Source organism: Choloepus didactylus, chromosome 12 (genome assembly GCF_015220235.1).
Source record: "Choloepus didactylus isolate mChoDid1 chromosome 12, mChoDid1.pri, whole genome shotgun sequence".
In the NCBI taxonomy this organism is placed as follows: Eukaryota; Metazoa; Chordata; class Mammalia; order Pilosa; family Megalonychidae; genus Choloepus; species Choloepus didactylus.
The window spans coordinates 29269467-29288956 of NC_051318.1; the positions used below are offsets into that span (position 1 = coordinate 29269467).

The following is a 19490-nucleotide window of genomic DNA, read 5'->3' on the forward strand; positions in this document are numbered from 1 at the left end:
GCAAACAAATTACAGTTGGGAAAGAAGACTGTGAACTCTCCTTGTCTCCGTAGGTTATGAAATACTTGCTTCAGTAATGGAGCTGGCATGATAGAGCGAGCATGACAAAGTGTGGCATTAATGAGATCACTCCCCTTTTCACTTTCTCACCACACACTAGAGCATCCCAGCCTTCCTTTTTAAATCCCCAAGTTCTGCCTTACAAACTAGCTACAAAATCCATGGAGTATTTTTTTTTTTTTTTTTTTTTTTTTGGAAAGTTTTGAGGGTGAGGGAATGCTTAGTTCAGTCATATAAAGAAAGACTTGTACTTTTTTTTTTTTTTCTCTGTTAACCTGTGGAAAAAAAAGACAACAATATCTGTATATTACACACTTAATTTTAGTTTGACTTCTAGGTGGTTAATACACAAGTAGAAGATATATTTTTCAACTGCTTGTTATATGTGTGCTTCTCTGCAATATGAAAATTGTGGCAGAGATAAGAATTAAATAAATAATTGTATTATTTTCCTGAAAAATATTTAAGCTATGAGAATATTTTTTGACCATTTAAAAATAAAATTTACTTTAGCCACCAGTGTTTTGAGCATTATATCACAAATAAAAAACAAGATTAACATCAAAAGGAGTCAGTTTTCATTCAATTGTCAACACTGTCCGGTGTGAAATTTAATATTATTTTGACTTGTACAGAAATTGTACAATGACAAAGAGAAATGGATTAAGTGGGAATAAAAGTGTACACAACAGTACACACAGACTTTGTCAAGGGGGAATTGAGGTCATTGGGCCAAGAATTGGGCCCTCTAGCTCTATCGTTGCAAATTAGAGTTTTATAAATAAAACTTTCTTTTGGACTGTAGTTTTACTACTTTTTTCAAATGTATGCATGAACCACAGATGCAGAAGCACAAAAATGCTGTCAGGCCTCACCTTAAGAAGTTGCTAAACTGGTTTGTGGACCTATAGGCTCACAGTGTGTTTGAATTTCTGGGCTTCTCATCTTCCCTTTTCTTGAAAAGATTTTGCTTGTCATTGGTATGAAGTTTGAAATATACACCCCCGCCCCCAACTCTTAAGTTCTTGGATTTATAACACTTTAATGGTCTCAAATTGTACAGCCTGCTTTTATGCCCTTTTTCTTTTCCTTGAATAAATCAGGTTCATGTTGCAGATGATACTTGTTTTAGAAAAGTGTGAAAGAAGGGGCACCTGTGAAAACAGGCAGTTGTTCCAACACACATACATATTTGAATTAAAGCAGCAACTGGCAATTAAAGCCTCCAATTACTACCTTGCTTCTTGGATGTTTAAAGCCTATGAGAAGATAGTGGTCCACTTGCTTGAAGTTTTAAGACAATTACTTGTTACTCTAAGCAGTGGTATCTGGTAACCTAATTCTAAATAAATCTAACACTCTATAGCTACACCCACTCTCTCTCTGGTTTCAGAATAAGTATGTGTAGAAACTTGTTCTGATGTTAAAGTGCAAAAGGGGGCAGTAAAGTGCTATCCACAAAAAGGAAAAAAATATTTCCATTTCTTATGGTAGATATTGGCTAGGTCATTCTTGGGCCTTGCTTTTATTTATTCATTTTCTAACAAAAGTCTTCTGTTTGGGGCAGTTAGAGAATATCTTATTAAGCTGTAGTAGCCATCTAGCATTAAACAGGAGTAATGCAAGACTGAATATCCTGCCTGTTTATGAAATGTGCCATCACGTTGATATCACCATGAATTTAAATCATTCTTCAGGAGTATTTATATTTTCAAATACACAGAACATTTGTGAAAGGAATCTGGCATCTGAGTGAACATATATAACTCTTGGCCTTTTCCATTAATGCTGTTCTATCTCCATATAAACACTAATGCTTGGGATTGGTGGTTAAAGGCCTGAGGGCACAGGGGAGTCAAGAGTTTGGGGTTTATCCAGAACAGCATGCATCCATGCATCGCTTGTCAAGAGGTAACTAGAAAGATGAACCAATTACAGCAGACCTGCAGACTGCTTTTCCTCATTCAGAATTTCAGACTAACCAATTTACAAACTGGCTTCTTTTCTTCACTGTAGCCTTTGACATTTAATTAAAAGTGAAAGCACTTTATGGAAAAAAAGTATGTTTTCCAAAACATGGTAAACTCAAAGTGTTCTTAATACAGAACATTAGCTTGGGAATAATCCTATTGTTTTATATGATTTTTGATTTGCCAGGTTTCTTGAAATGATAGGTAACTCACAGATTTGTGCAGTTTAGTGATTAAGCATAAATTGTCCATATTTTTCATTTATTTGAATAAACAAGCCGTACATTACTACAGCTTTTTGGGAACTCAGGAATTGATTTTTTAAATAAACCGCAATTCTGACTATAATTATTTTATTTAGTTACTTTCTAAGGAATCGTATCAAAAGTTAAGAAGTCTGCAGCACTTAAATATTTTAAATGCTTATTCTTTAAAGCAGAGTTACGAAATTTCAAGAAAACGGTAGTTTGTTTTTTGAAACTATACTTAAAAGAAAATAATGTTCCAATCTGACCACAAAAACATTGAATGCTTACTGGAGAGAATTTTGAGAAACACAGAAAACACAAATCTAAAAATCACCCTAAACCTCCATTCAGTTACCCATAGTGTCTTGTGTGTGACCTGTGTGTGACCATCCATGTGTGTTTGTCTCCGTGAATCAGCAAAACAAGTGGAATAACATACCACATATTTAATATATGTGTATATTTTTCAACTGAAAGTAGAACTTATAATAATCTTACAGTCTAATGATTTGATTTTGAAATGAAAGAAAAGTAAAATTGATTAACTATAGAAAAGTAGTGTACACTTACTTAGGAATCATACAATTCTTAGCAATTCACTCCAGAGATAGAAGCATATAAAGAGTAGTTCCCCCTCCCCACCCAGTTACTCATTCAATTTGCATATGTGTCAGCATATGTGACATGATCTGCGCTGGTCCTAACGTGGTCCTGTTTCTCAGTTGGATGATACCTGCCATAATTATATAGAAATACTAAACATTTTATTTAAATAGATTTTTATGTGCATAATATTAGACAGAAGTGGGTACAGATCTGAGCTGACACATTTTAAATTAGAAGCTCTTGTGTGGCATATCTCAGATACGGTCGTTATTTCTGTCTGGTAGGTATTTGCATGACCCAATTATTTGGACATAAGAGCACAAAACTGGTCATTCCTGTCTATGTCTATTCAGATCACTTTTATTCTTGATATTTTTGCATTCAGTTACTAACATATTAATTTGCCCTTGTTTTTAATGGTAATTTTGGCATATTCTTCATTCATTTATTGCCGAGTATGCTTTCTTCAAGAGAATCATGTCTTCTATTTTTTTAACATATACTTGCACAGACCACATCTGCACCAAGTGGTCCTCTCAGTGATTTGAGTATTCTAGGTTAACCTACATACTTTGGCCAACCTGGAACAAAAATGCATGAGTTCTGGTCAAGGGGAAATGCAGAAGTGGGTAGGGAAGAAAATGGAAGCAGGGAAAATGGATTATTCTCTGGCAGAAGAGGCAAATGCAATTATTGATCCATGACACAGCTCTCCCTAAGCATTGAAACCCTACGGATCCTCTTAGTACACTGGGTGAGGTTCAGAAAGAGATCTGGCAACCACTGCCTCCACTTGATTTTCCAGGCATTCAACAAGACCTGGTCATTCAATAATGGGGAACAGAATATTCCAGACTTCGGGAGTGTGATGTTCTGGTCTCTCAAGGAAAATTGAGTGTGGTGACCCATAACCCTAAATGGCTGATTTATGCTTTAAAGGTATTATGCCAGTATTTTAAACAAGCATTGGTTTCACATTTTGGATTGAAACTTTCCACTATATTCATTAATTTTGCCATATTATGTTCTGCTGACATTAAAGAATATTGTGTCACACAATGTCTGTATAAGAACAATTTCTATAATTATGAATTCAAAGTTAAAATGTCTAGATGATTTGATATTGAATGTATTTAGATTATTAGATTCCCTGTGGAAGTATTGAAGTCTAGTGAATAGTTTTTTAAAACAGAGTAAGTTCTATAGGTACTCAAAAGCTAAAAGTAGATTCTAACATCAAATCGGTTCACTTCAAGCATGTAACTTTGGATCTATTTTAGGATTTCTATTTTATTCCACATTTTATTGTCTCTATATCTGATTTAAAATCAGCAGATCTATTGTCTTGCTTGAGAATGATTCCCTGAGAAAAGGCACAGGAGTTGCTAATTTTTGCTCAGCACATCCCACTCTAGTGGCATCTCCCCATGGCCCCCTGTGAGAGAACGTGCTATTGCAGCCCCACTGCACAGCAAGCAGTCCTTCACTCCTGCTTTCTGACCCCTGAGGTTCTGCCCATGGGGAGGAAGGTGCTGTTTTCATGTCCCAGAAAGATAGCAAAGTGACTGCTCTTGACTTCGAGTACCTGCCTCAGAGAGATGGTACTGGCCTGGCTATGTTCTTCCTCCTATGTAGGACGTGAATCACTGTTGATCTTTTGGGGGTTTATTTTGGATTAAAAGTCAGTAGACTTTATTAAACGATACCTCTAACCACTTCTTGTTTGGGTGATGTTCATCAAGAATGATCTCCCCCATGTGGTATGGGCGGTGACTGTGGGTTTTCTGCTGTGCTATTTTTGGTTACAAGATGAACATTGTTATCTCAACACAGAATAAAAAAAAATCCATATTCGATATCCACTATGGATAGGCAGTTTAGTAATTTAAAATTAGCCAGTTGTCACCACCATAATTATACTCTTTTTTTTAACATTACCAAAGTCAACATAGGATAAGTGAATTATTGAATGTTACAAAATATACAGGGCATACATGTGCTGTGTAATCTGACTTATTAATATCTCTAAGCAATCTCAAAGTAATGAAATCCAAATATAAATAACCTAGCTTCAAAAATAGAACTCTGCCGACTTCATTATAACATATGGGGTTCCTTGTTTTCAACTAAAAAACGGTATGATTAAGAAATGCACACCCTTTTATTTCCATGTACATTTCTGCTATTCTCATAAATAAACAGAAAATTGTTGTCTGCAGTCCATCTGTAATATTACATTTAAAATATAAATTCTAGGTAGTGAGTCTTTTTCATCCCTACCTTTTGTTTCTTGGCCTCCTGGGGCAAAGCATGGATGCCAGGTGGCCAGCCTTTATGAGCTGTGGTCTCAGGTGACTATCTCAAAAGAAGCCTTTCTGCTTTAGGCACAACTAATGTATGCTTGGCATGGAGCTCGACTCCCTGTGGCTCTCCATGTGACACTTGCAAGCCTGCATGGTGTGTTACCTTTCTCTTGATTTTCCTTAACTTTATGGTTTATCTTTGAAAAGCTCAATTGAGAAAAAAGATGCATTTAAAAAAAGTAGTTTTATGCTTTAATGTAATGCAGTGAGAACTGAAAAGTGTGCAGAGAAAGGGGCTTTTCCAGCCATTTCTCATATTTGGCACTGGTGTGTCTTCATCTGCTTTGTGTGTTACGTACATATGTAGGGATTGAATGAAGATAATGCGATAAGGTGCTTTGAACAGTGCTTAGTGAAGAATACATGCTCAAAAGCAGCAGTGTTTTTATTATATGTGATTCTAGAAGTGGTCAGTTGTCTTGCATTTTAAATAAGTAGGAATTGCAGAAGATTGCAGATACTTATAGATCCTCCCAGAGAAAAAGGGTCAGTCAGAAACTCCATCTAAACTGTGGAAACACTATTGTGCCTGGGATGATGTCTTTTGTAAATTCCACCTCTACTCTCAGTCTTCCCCCTTCCCAACTCTAAATGGTTCTAGCTTTACAATTCCTATCATGCCCTTCTGTGATCTGCTTATAGTTTATGGCACTTAATTTGACTTCCACTTATTTATGTGTATTTTAACTTCTATTTATTCAGTCATTTTGTTCCAGTAAATATATTATTTATTGAGTATCTACTGTATTTCAGCCACTTAGAGATTTGTATTGAATCAGGCAGGTGTGGTACCTGTCTGCCCTCAAGAAGCTGGATGGTAGATTTCTGATGATGTGGGATAGTGGTCTTAAATGTTTCCGTCACTCAGAATGTCTGGCACAAAACAGGTTGCTTTCATTTTTATACTCTTATTACTCTTGTTCCCATGTCATCTTAGAAACTGTAAGGGCTCCTGGAAGGCCAAGGGGCTTCTTGTAACTGTACTGTAAAGTCAATAATTAAGACTGCTTTGAGTGTTAGCATGTGCAAGAGATTTGAGACTTTTGTCTAATGAGAAACCTTAATCTCACCAATTAAAGTGCCTGGTGTGCTAACCATTTTTTAAAAAAATATATGGGCTTAAAAAGTAAACCTATTATTTCAGGATATTTGTTTTTCCCATTGATTTGCTTTATTTTGTTTGGAAATGTTTTTTTATTTGATAAATAAAGTAATTAAAAAAAATAAACCTAAAACACTCAGGAATTGGGTCCTTTGGTATTGATTTAAAGAAAGAAGCAATAATGTTTTAATGGATGTTTTTCAGGCCAAAGGATTAGATTCTTCCCTTACTTTTTGTCACAATATATCCTGAAAAACTGAATTGACACTTTTCGAAGCATTAAGAATAGTGGCTATTGTCAAGATTTACTTTTTATGAGTGTGTTAACATTAAATATGCTTATTGAAATTTGAGAGTCTTCCCCTCCCTTTCATTTTGATAAGCCAGCCCATGGATTATGCCACTCCACCCATCATTCCCCTGTCCCTGAAGTTTACAGTTTAATGACAAATAATCTTGATCAAATTTGGGTTGCATACACTGTAGTAAAGCTTTACATCAAGATCTGTTTGCAAAATGAGTTAAAGCCTCATGAAGTTATTTATGTGGTCGGTGCCTTTTGAAAAATGTTTTACAATGTACAGATCCTTAAGGCCAAAGCGGCCAGTGTGTCTTATGTTCTTGACCTCACCCCATCAGCACAGCAAAAGTGTAACTCAGATTTGGTGAGTGAAGAGAGAGTCATGAGGAGTTACTTGCCTGGGTGGGGAGGAAATCTCCAGTGAGTCTTTAGTTAGGCAGAAAAAAAAAATCTTCATAAAAGAAACAGGATCTGAGGAACATTTTGCATGAAGAAAGAGCTTGGTGAGACAAACTTTAGACATAGGGTGTGATGTGGGAGAGTTCTGTGATGTACACAGATTGCCAGATTAAGGGAGCGTGGTAGAGGTGGTGGGAGGGGAGGGATGATGAATTCCTTAAAAGGTTTGGGTGGGTGGACAGGAAAACAGGTATATCTGGCTTGTTAAGGATCTGATCTCTGATGCCTGGGCCCAGAGAGGTTAAAAAATGGTCAAAATTGAGTGGTTTGGACATCAGTGCTTTGACAGGAGATAGGTACAGGCATTGGGGCCAGAGACCACAGATGTGATTGTAAAATACTTCTGTTAATAGTAGCTAACATTCATCTGGTGTATGCTCTGTGCCAGCCCCTAAAGTTGAGCACATTAAGAGATAGAAGATGGCTGGGACTATGAGTAGGGTGGGAAACCCCAGGAAGAAATTGGCCTCCGGTTCTTCTACGTAGTGAAGTTTTCCTAAGAAGGTTAAAGAATAAGGAAAAAGAATGAGAAAAAGAATGTTCCAAGAAGATGAGCACTTTAATGCTCACCATATTTAATTTGTACTGACGTGCCAGTGGTTCTTAACCACAGCTATATATCAGAATCACTTGGGGGGTGGTTGAGAGGGGGGCAGTGTTAAAAATTAAAAAGACTCATTCACAGAAATTCTGCTTCAGTCTGGCGCATGAGAAGCTAGAGTTGAGGGTTAAGTTCAGTGTAGATGGGTACTTTATGTTTTATCCACAAAGAAGATGAAATTGCCTAGAGATGATACACTGGAATTTAGGAGGTTAAGGGAATAACCTTGGTAAGCCCTTCAGTTTCCTGGTGTTGAATTTTAGAAGGATCTTTCCAGGAAACTGCAGAAAAGGACAACAAAGGTCACAAGAGAGGCTGTATTGCTAAGTAGTGATCTACCTTTGTCATAAATTCTAGAGAATTCTTCAAGGGTGCACACATCGTTTTAAATTTGTCAAAATACTCATTTTGAGATGCACTTCGCAGCAAGATTTTATATTAGATTATTCTCATTAACTTTTTAAATGAATGTAATATGTCCTTGCTAAAGGAACTTAGTAAAGAAATAACATTACAAAATAACACAATCCCAACCAAGAAAGAATGACATGCCACTCTGTGCAACATGCATTTTTCCTACTACAAAGAGTACTGTTTTAAAATATGAATCTGTAGTATAATTTCTAGTATGTTATATGCTGTAACATAACCAACCTAATGCACTTTTCAGAAAATTAATACCATTCATTAGCATAAATCATAAGCTATTCCCTCAGTATGGATGTCCATCATCCTTTTTATTTTTTTTTAACCTCTTTTAGTAAATTATGACCCACTAATCGTCATGGCTCTTGGACTTCTCTGATTAAATAGAGGATTGGATTGGAAGGATTCAGACGAAATGCTTTGTTCTTAGGCCTTAATATTTTAATGAGCCTGCAGGCTTGGCTGCCTATGAAGGAGCTGGGATTTCTAAGTGTGTTGTTAGTGTTAGCACTTGTAGAAGGATGTTCATTAGGAAGCTCTTGTTTCAGTTTCTCAGAGAAACTCCCCATTAACAAAGATCTTTCAGCAGCATGGTTAGCAAGAAAGAGGAAGGGGAGGAGGGAACCTTTTAGCTGTAAGCATTAAGGGGATATTGTATCAGTAGTTTTAGTTTTAAAGATTTGCTTCTAAGAATTAATTGGAGCAAATACATCTCAAGGGGGAAAAAAAGATTTGTAGAGCAAGGACAGTAGTTGTTGTTCTTGCAACTGGAGGACACTTCATTTTGCAGCTGAATCAATACTACAACTAATTATTTCTGGTTATCTTTTATGAGTTTGTAAGACATTTCTTTTGTTCAGTGTAATAAAAAACCCATTGTTTGATCAGTGACTGCCTAATTATGGTAAGTAATTTGAGACATTCTTGATGAAACTTGTCTGTTAATTAACATCAACAGCAAATGGAAAATAACAGGACAACAAAGTATTAGTACATTCACTGTTCCCTCAAATTGATGCAATCTCTGTGTGGCATGCCCAATAAACTAAAGCTGCCAATAGTTAAAAAATAACAAACAAGTGAGGAGGTCTGACTCACTACAGAGGAAAAGTTATTGTAAAGTTACACAAAGGAGTACTGAAATATTACAAATGAGGGGGTGGTAAAGAAATGTCGACTGACCCTATTGCTTAGAGTAAAGAGAGTGGTTTCTTTCTTTGATTTTTTTTCCTTTAGAGCTTAATTCCTAAATACATTCATCCCGTGGAGATCTGAACTAAGATACTTCTAGTAAATAAAAATGCGTGAATCCAAAAAATTGTCGTTTGGAATTATTGATGTTGTCTACCTATATTGTAATTGTCATTAGTACTGTTAATTTTTATCAAACTCAATGGTTTTTTTTCTTCAATTTTTTTTATGCTTTTAGATTTCTACCTGGACAAGGACTGGTACTATACCCACAGATAGGAGACAAATTGGATATTATTTGCCCCAAAGTGGACTCTAAAACTGTTGGCCAATATGAATATTATAAAGTTTATATGGTTGATAAAGACCAAGCAGACAGATGCACTATTAAGAAGGAAAATACCCCTCTCCTCAACTGTGCCAGACCAGACCAAGATGTAAAATTCACTATCAAGTTTCAAGAATTCAGCCCTAACCTCTGGGGTCTAGAATTTCAGAAGAACAAAGATTATTACATTATATGTAAGTATAATTCTGTTCATTTATTTTATAGAAATTAGAATAAGCTAAATAGGTTTGTATCCATTTTTGTTTCCATAAAACTATTATGACAAATAATTTGGTGAGACTCTTTGCTGAGCAATCGTCCACTTTTTTTTTTTTTTTTGAAGAAATCTTAATTGAATTTGTTACCCTATAGTGACAGTATTGGTTAAATATAAGTACCAAAAGGGGAAAAAAGCCTCCTAGAGTTTTTATAGTAGACATAAGTGGATGTAAATATACTCAGCAATTCTACTGACAAAAACATATTTAAGGACCATTGGTGAGATTTTGATAGGTAAATCTTTTGCAATGACTTTTCTATTCATCCATTCATCCCCATCCATCCACTCTTTCATTTAGTATTTACTCTGTGCCAGAAACAGCCTAAGTGCCAGGGATTCAAGAGTGAACAAGATTGTATAATGGTACCCTTTCCTGATGAAATTACCTTTCAGAGAAGATGGAACTCACAGGTTCAAAGGATGAGAATTACAAGCAAATCACAACTATACATGGTCACATTTAAGATCAGATTTGGAATAATAAGACAAAACTTGACTTTGCTCAGTAAATTACTCTTTTTTCTATCTATATATAATAGTTTGGCACATTGTTTCTGAAACAGATAGTGTGTATCCTTTGTGTCATATCTGAAGCTAATCAGAGCTACTTTTAACTCATGAGGCTGTGAAGTCAAATGATGCACATACATCGAGTACATGCTTACTACGTGCAAAATCATGTGTTGGCCCCAGGCGCAGAGTAAGAGCAGAAAACCAGGATCTTTCCCAGGGCTACAGGGTTTTGTCAAAATGAAGTCTGGGTGACTGAGACAGCTGTTCTTATCATTTAAGCAATGAAATATTGTTTTTAAAAAACCTTTTTGGGTTTAAAATTGTACTTAGAATTGAGTTTAGTTCTCCATTCTTTTGTTACCATACACTTCAGTTCATTAGGAAATGCTGAACTCCTCTCTGTTGGTTAGGCTCCCACTACCTCTTGGTGATCAGATTGATACTGGCTTTTTCAACATGCTAGGTTACTATTTAGAGCACAGAATCAATCATTCACTGTATACTTTTCTAGTGCTCAATAATATCTATTATTTCTATTATATATATATATATATATATATATGTTTTTACTATATTAGTAATTAAAGATTGTTGTAGCCATCTAATCCATCTAATATCTTACTGTCTTTTGCTGCAAATCTGAAATATCAGATTTGTTTTTAAGCCAACTTGGTACATAGAGAGTAGCTTACCAAGAATGAAAACAAAGAAAAAGAAAGTGGTAAATTAGATATTTAAAGAAATAATTATCATAAAAGAAAATAAAAGCATTCTGAGAGATAAAACAAGCAGATGGGGTGGTAAAATGTACAAGAGAATAGTGAAATCTTTGAAAATTCAAAGTAGTTACTAGGTAAAATAAATGGAAACCTTGAGCCTTTGGAAGCCTAACTTAGTATATTTTTAAAAGTGACTTTTAATGTAAGACTGGGTACCATGGACTCTAATGTTTAGCATAACAGTTATAGAAAACTGAGTGACCTCAGATGAATTCATTAAGAAGCTTAATACTCCTGGGTAGGATGGGAGAAAAAAGGTGGAAGGTGACTGAAGAGTAGACTTAGTACAATATCAGATGTTCTATGATTTTTAGTTTATGTCATTAAAACCATGAATATAGCCTGAGCCCACTGATTGGCTCTTCCATGGCAGTAAGTCAACAGACCTACACAGATTCTTTCCTGTTGCTTTAGTTTCACAATAAAGATGGTCCTGTAATTTCTAAGTGCCACTGAGTACAGGTGGAATTTCAGTAAATGTTATGGCTTTGGCCTTTACTCTAAAATAATATGCAAGATATGCAAATAAACAAATGGTTTACCAATATCTTTTTATTTAATACAGTGAGTCTTTAATACTAGTTTATCAATACATGGCAGATTTATATTTAGAAGCACAGTTTAATTTATAATTATAATATTAATCTACACAATAATGGCATCTTATATTTATCTGTTTTTAAAGACTCATTATACATTATTTTCAGGTTCATTAGCAGGTAGCTGAGCTACTCTGACCTCCAGAACTTTACTTAGAGTAATGATTTACAGTACAAAAGCCTGTAATAGCCTGGGATAAATGAATCTTTCTTAAAATAGAGCTCAGGGTTTCATGTTTGAAACAATGAGGCCCTTTTTGAACATTGCTGATTGGGTGCTTGTCACACAGCTGGGTAAAGGGCCCAGGCCTCAGAAATTTGCTGGGAAGTCTGCTGAGACTTTCAAGAAAGCTTTTGAAAGACTTCCACTACATTATGGAAATAGGATGTCATTTCGCAAACTTGGAGGAATTTAGGAGCCATTTTCACCCATCCCACAGCAAAACTCATAGATACATTGGTTTCCCTTAAAAGGAAATGGGAGATGAGAAGAACAAATTTTAAAATAGTTAAAAAAATTAATGTTGACTTTCTGTTGCTTCCTCAAGAATTCCAAGGCATCAAAACAACTAATAGATTTTTAAAAGTCACTATTTTCCACATCAAATGATGACACACATACACAGAAAATCACACTCTACACTCTTTTTTGAGAAGAATGAAAGGAAAGTGTTTAAAGATAGTAATTTTGATATCAGTAGATTCATAAAAGAATATTATACTAGGTAGTGTGATGGAAAGTAGTCAAATTTAGAAGTATCTCTTTATCACTTCAAAACATTGATTCGCTTTGAGATAGTAGATACCGATATTTGCGTTGCTATAAAATATACAACATGTGTTTAACTTCAAACTTAGTGTCTAGTTAGTAAACCCCTTCACAACCAAGAGTTTCATTATTAGCATCATCATTATTATGTGCTGGTTTCTTTCCACGGGAAGGATTAAGAGAAATGAATTTGGAGTAGTGGTTGATTACCCTGGTTGGGAGAAATCCAAATTCCCGATGAACTGAATGGTGTTGGATAATTCTGTAAATGAACAGTATTTGAAGAGTACTAGTCCATGGCACTAGAGACCATAGTTTACATCTTTGAACTACATTGCCTTCTCTAGAAAGTACTTTCTATGTTTTTGTTTTCCTGATTAATGATTGAGGTCTCTCTCCTTCGATTCCAAGCCATTTTATGATCATACATACAAATCCAACATAGGATTTCTTGGTATTGTAGTTATTTTCTAATTGAAATGGACAGGATCTGCTGTAGATTCTTTAAAGACATTTTACTTGATTTGTAGTGTTATCAGATTTAAAATACAGTAATCATACCTTTAAGTTTTAGAAGTAAATATTAATTGTTAATTGGAACTGTATTTTTAAACCTACCTAGTATCCACTGAATTCCCTCAGGAAATTATATGACAAAATGATATGCATCCTCATTAATTCTTCTCATAGATGATTATTTGCTTTGACATGTGGCAAAATGATATATATCAGTTTTCTTAATGTTTAGAATTGACTTTTTCAAGTGACCTATTTTAGTAATTTGCTTTGGGCCTAATTTGCATAGTAAAATCTTCTAATCTTTAAATGATCCAAAGATGGGGATCTTATGTCCATTTGGTCTGAAAAAAAGTCATCTGTTCATTACATTCAGATCTTTAATTGCCTTCAAAACAAAGTAAGCATTTTCTATGACCTATAGTTAATTTATTACAATTTTAAAAGTAAAAAAAAAAAAAAGTAAGAAATTCGCTATCTGTCCCAATGTGCATTTTCAAGAGAAGCTGTCTTAGACATAGTGAACATTTCAGTTAATATTGGGGAAACATCACATAGTTTTCTTTTCAGAACTTTCTGTGTTCCATTTACAGTTTCTCTTTAGAAATAACCAACGAGAGCTAAATTGAGTCAGCAATTTTGTTTTGTTGGTGTTTCACAACATCCACCCTCATGAAGGTTCTGTGGGTTGCTTTCCAACCTTAGCATAAAACCTTGTAAAATATCTATAAGGAGGTTTTCATCACACTATCAAAAGTATGTGTGTCAGAGATGGACTCAAATGAATAACATTGTGTTCTGCTTTTGAAGTAAAATCTGGCCAAAACAGAGCTATTACACCAAGAAAGCCAGATACTTACAAGCCTCTCCCAGTTTAGCTTTATGTGGCTTTTGCATTATTTTGCTGCAAATCTACAGTAGAGACAGCCAAGAGGGGTCTTTGGTATAATCTAAAAGTTATCATTTCTAAAGACTGTTTGGTTGTCTGGGGACTTACATCCCATGGTGTGCACGGTGGCCCTTCCCAGAGTCATCCATCACTTTGAAACGTTGGTCTAGTTTTCCTTGAGAAACACTTGTATCTGAATAAGTTACCATTTCGTAGGACTTTCATTAGTTTAGTTCTTCAAAGCAATTTTTTATAAGATCTTATAAAACTAGAAGGATCCATAGACACCTTTGCTATTATTTTGGAATGTACTCCACTGCTAAACAAAATGGCAAAATAAATTAAGATGCTTGCACAAATAAAACAATATTCCTAAAGAATCAAAACAATATATTCTAGTCTTGTATTTGAGCATATATATGTATTTGTTTTCCTTTTCTGCTTTTGATTTGGTTATTTGGGAGAGTATATGTATGACACAGGGCACTAAAATATACTTACTGACCTATAATCTCTTTCCCTAGCAATATAGTCATGGAAGTGTTCAAGTGTCCTTTTACATATAGATTTTTTTTAGAATATATAAAAATGTATGATTATGTGCTTTATTTGGTGAACTATTTATGATAAATGTAGCAAAAGATACATTTCCATCATTAAATATATCCAAGTTTAATGCTGTGGCAACATCAGCATGTCAATTAGGTCCTCTTCCCGAAGTATGAGAATATATACTTTGTGATACCTTATGTATAATTGCTATATTCAAGCATTTTAACACCTCTTTATTTTTAACCTACAACTGTCATCTTTGTAATTAAATGTTCATTAAAATCCTGCCGAAAGTCTCTGGTTGAATGTTTGGAAAATACACACACAAACACACATACACACACACACATTAACACACACAGGTCCAGGTTTTGAAAGACTTGGGTTCTTGAATGTCCTTTGAAGAATAATTTAACTCAATCTTTTCATCTGTAAAATGGGATAATGACAGTATTTACCTTACAGGGTTGGTGTGAGTTTAAATGGGGTAATATATGTAAAGTGCTTCCATGGTTGGCACAAAGTAAGTACAAGTAAGAGTTAACTTTCAAGCAGGGGAAGAAGCATGAGGCAGAAGACTAAAGGCAAATCTATGTTTTACTGCAAGCTGGAGGGCCTAGGGAAATATGGGTTCAAAAAGCATAATTTGTTGGAAAACTCTCCATAAAATAAAACTCCAGACAGTTTACAAGTTTCAGTAATACTGCATAACTTAATTATAAGATCTTCCTTCTTTGTCTTCTTTGGGTGTTATAAAGGTTCTTTTGTCCTTGGGCTTCTCTTACCGAGAAACATGCATTTATGTATCTTTTTGTTTCTGGAATTGCCTAAGCTTGTTCACAGATCCTTTGTAAGACCCAAAAGAGCCAGACGGGAGGAGTCTTCACATACATATAATCATTCTTGCCACTTTGCATGTAACCAACCTTGCCAGGACTTTTTCTCAGGTGCCTATTACACAATGGAAGTGCTGTATTTGTATTGATAATTTCACAGCATCATGATACAGTATAAATGTTTTCGGGGTAGGGGGAGCGAGTTGCCTTGTCACTGTGACTAGCTGGAAAGGTATGTTATACCATTAGTCTGATAATTATAGAAGCATTGTTTTATTGTTTTTTCAACATAATGTGAAAATACTCAGGTCATTTCTGACTGTACTGAAGGCTCTCCCAGAGTATATCAGTAAGACTCCTTGTTGAATTTAATATGAGTAAAGCCTAAATTTTTTTACTTTAAGGAAGTCTCCGTTTCTGCTTAACTTGAGATTGTGCTGAGAAAGCTCTGGCTTGCTGGTCTGATGAAGCCATGGTCATTGGGATGTTTGTCCCAGATCACTTTGGAAGAGAAGGCTGTTTTGATTGAGACTGTTCACATTAAATGGCCTCACCTAGGCGGTAGTGACAGCTTATCTCATTTAAAGCTAGACAGAGATAGTTTGTGAGTACCATTTTCTTATTCCCAAAACAAAAAAACAGGAACCAACAACAATGAAAGTATAAGATGGCTGATTCTTAAAGTGATGGGGAGCTGTTGAAGGAGGGGAAAAGACTAAAAAATTCATATGCAAAATGGATGTAGCAGCTGACAGGAAATGAAGGAGATTACTTAGAAGAAAAATAATTCTTTAAGAAGTGCTCAGAGTAAAACTACCTTTAATGTTTCATAAAACACACCTTAATATCTCTCACTCCTGTATGTATAGCTTTTTTGAAGTTCATTTAGATTTATAAATATTTATAAATATTTCAGCAATACCAGAGATCTAGTATAAGCATGAGAAAACAAGTCCGTTCTTAATAACCTTTAAGTATTCATCATGAAGAATTAAAGAAAATAAAACACTTAAAAAAGAAAAAAAAACAAGAGGCATAGACAAAAAGATTACTCAGAGTTCTTAAGAGAGTTTGACTCTGTTCCTAAAATTCTGAAATCTCAGGCTGGGTGTTTTGATGACTTATGGAAGTGTTATGGCCTTCCCACAAACAGTATCTCACTTGAGATTCTTAAAACACAGGCGCTAGAGGTATTCTTATCGCTGTGAGAAAACAGAATCTTAGAAAGTGTGAGTAGCTTAGTGCAGTTCACAGGGCTGTGAAATGTCAGGGCCAAAACCCAAACCAGAGCTGTGAGACCCTTAGACCAGTGCTGTCAGTGTATGACCAGGCACAGAGACGCACAACAGCGATTAGTAAAGAAGCTCACAAGATATCAATGCCTAATGAACTTGTAATAAATATGTTGGGATTGAAGCCCTGTCATATACTGTGTAACATATAACTAAGTTGTAATCATACTTCCCCAATGGTAAACTAAGAAAATCCTACAGGAATTTCAGTAGTAGGAAATGAGGAAGGGCTGTTGGAAAATGTGGTGGTAGCAGCAATGTGTTAGATCTTAGAAATTTTTTTTTTTAGTCTATTTATTAATCTTCAATTCTATTTCTCTAATAAGACTATGCTACTTTGTGTTTTTAAAACATTATCAAGTACTTTGAATCCATCAATAGGAAGTTGCTAAATAGTAAAATTATAAAAAATAAAAATCTCTCTTCACCCAATTGTGCAAATATAGGCAATAACAGACTTCAGATTTCCTTAGCCAAGTGCAGGTTCTATAGTTTTGTTTGATTGATTGATTGGCAAAACCTCTGGCAGATGCATAACTGGTCAAATTACGGAGGAGCCAGGCTGTGTTGCAGAAAGATAGTTATGCTGCTCAAATGGCTTTTTGTATTAGTGATACAGCCCAGTTTTGTTGTGCCTGATGTTAGCTCAGGAGATGAAGGTATTCTTTTATTGAAGCAAACATGTGGAAAATTGCTCTGGATTCTTAGAGTATAGAGCATCTCCCCTGAAAGGAATAAGGTTCATCTGTAGGGCAAATTCAGACAGGGGCACTTTATTGGGGTTACTGCTGGTCTCTAGATGGTCAGAGCAAATAACATCATGTCCATCTAAACTATTATGCCATGCAAGTGGCATATTTTCTCATTTGTAGTGTTATATTCTAAACTGTCAACAGACATTAATTCAGTCACTGGCGAAGTTTCTACCACCTAGAGATGAACTCCGCCTCAGATTGGTATTTTCCACTTCAGTGCCACTCATCTCGCAATTACGGGGTCATTAATATCATTGCATGCAATTAGTGACCGTAGAATGAACAATAGGTTTGTGGGTTGTGATTTCCCCTCCCCCATGTGAACTTTTTACTCTGACCCTTTCTTATCTAGACATTTCCATATCTGCACAAAGATATTTTAATGATTAAGACTGTTAAAACCTGGGGCCTGAGGATGGATCATATGCTAGAAATAATTCATTTACACATGCTTCTTCATGGTTCTGAATTTTCCTTAGAAATTATCACTGTCTCTTGACTAGGAAGTCTCATTTTTAAAAATCTAAATGCTTAAAGCTAATATAGAACAGAGAATTATGTTTTATCTTTAAAACTCTGATATCATTCTTTTTTTATTTTTTTTTTTAAATGCAAGTTTGACCAATACTATTGAGGTGGTCGTCTCCCTACCTATTTTTAAAACACAATTCCTCTTTCTTAGTAGGTTTTGGCCCATACTAAGATTGACTCATATTATATGGGTCTTTTTTTTTTTTTAACTGTTGATTATCATGTTCTCACTCTATTAACTTTGTCTGAATCACTGTGGCAATAAGAAAAACTCCCTTAAAGCATAGTTGATGAAAAGCTTTTTTATGAAATCATGTTGAATTTTTGTACTTAATGAGAGATTCTACCTGCATAAATCATCATAGCTTTTAGCAATAAAATCTTAAGACTTATAAAGGGATGTTTTTCCTCAACAGAATTCATTACATATAAAGACATTAAGATGTTACAAGGGATATTTTGAAGGGAAATAAAGTAAACCACTCCATAAATAATCTCATGCATTTAAGCAAGCCTCTCGTAGAAAAGGGACAGGTAATTTATTGCCAACACTATTTGATCTTTCTCAGAAAAATGTCAGTGTACTGGATTCAGCTTGGAGGGTATTTGTTTCCTTGACACATATCCCCCACCTGTATGTATACACAAACACACATATACACTGCTTCATCCTCTCCCACCTTTTTCACTCTGGTTGAATGGATCCAATAATTTTTTTTTAAGGTGGCATTTTCTTTTCTTTCTTTCTTCCTTCTTTTTCTTTTTTTATTAAAGAAGTAGTAGGTTTACAGAAAAATCATGCAGAAAATACCAAGTTCCCATGCAACCGACCCCCCCCCCCATAATTTTGTAAGGACTATATTCATGAAAATATTATTGAAAATAGATTCTCAGCATTTTATTGACTGTCACTTGCTTGATCTTTGTATACAGCTTTTAATGATTAAAAGATTGCACAAGGAAGCTATAATAGACTGTCTTACATTCTAGATGTGGAATTTATTGCTTTGTATTGTTACTGTTCTCTGTAGATTGACCTCCATCAATGTCCAAGTTTCGTATATTATGTTGGCACTTTCTAATTCAATTCTACATAGTATCATCATATCTCCTCTCTTACCAAGAGAAAGTGGCTAAGTAATTTTATGTCTTTAAAATCTTTTATTGAACTTACAAACAAAAGCAGCTTACTAAACCATTTCTAGTTTGTTATATTTTTTTAAACTCATCTCTTGTTTCTGGGCTGCCATTAGAATATCATATCATTGTTTATGATGAACTTTTGAAATTGAGGGAATAACATTGTAACATTTTATTCAAGAGCATCCACTTATACTTGATACATAGTATCTTTAGTAATATTTAATGCTAGAAAACAGGAAGGAAGATCTAAATTATGACTATGAATTTTAGAATTCAGTTTTTCCAAATCATTCTGTCTAGTGAAGAAACTAATTAATAATGTTGTATAGAAGTTAGTGAGGCTAAGCCAGTTATTACTTCTCAATGCATGACTTACTACTT

The 19490-nt window shown here is 34.9% G+C and overlaps 1 protein-coding gene across 1 annotated transcript in view; it reads left to right on the plus strand.

Annotated features, from left to right (window-relative positions):
- EFNB2 (ephrin B2) overlaps positions 1-19490 on the plus strand; it is a 42625-nt gene that overhangs the window by 13507 nt on the left and 9628 nt on the right. Inside the window, exon 2 of the mRNA XM_037800273.1 lies at positions 9566-9849. Coding sequence (XP_037656201.1) covers positions 9566-9849 — 284 coding nt within the window. The remainder of the gene's footprint in view (positions 1-9565; positions 9850-19490) is intronic.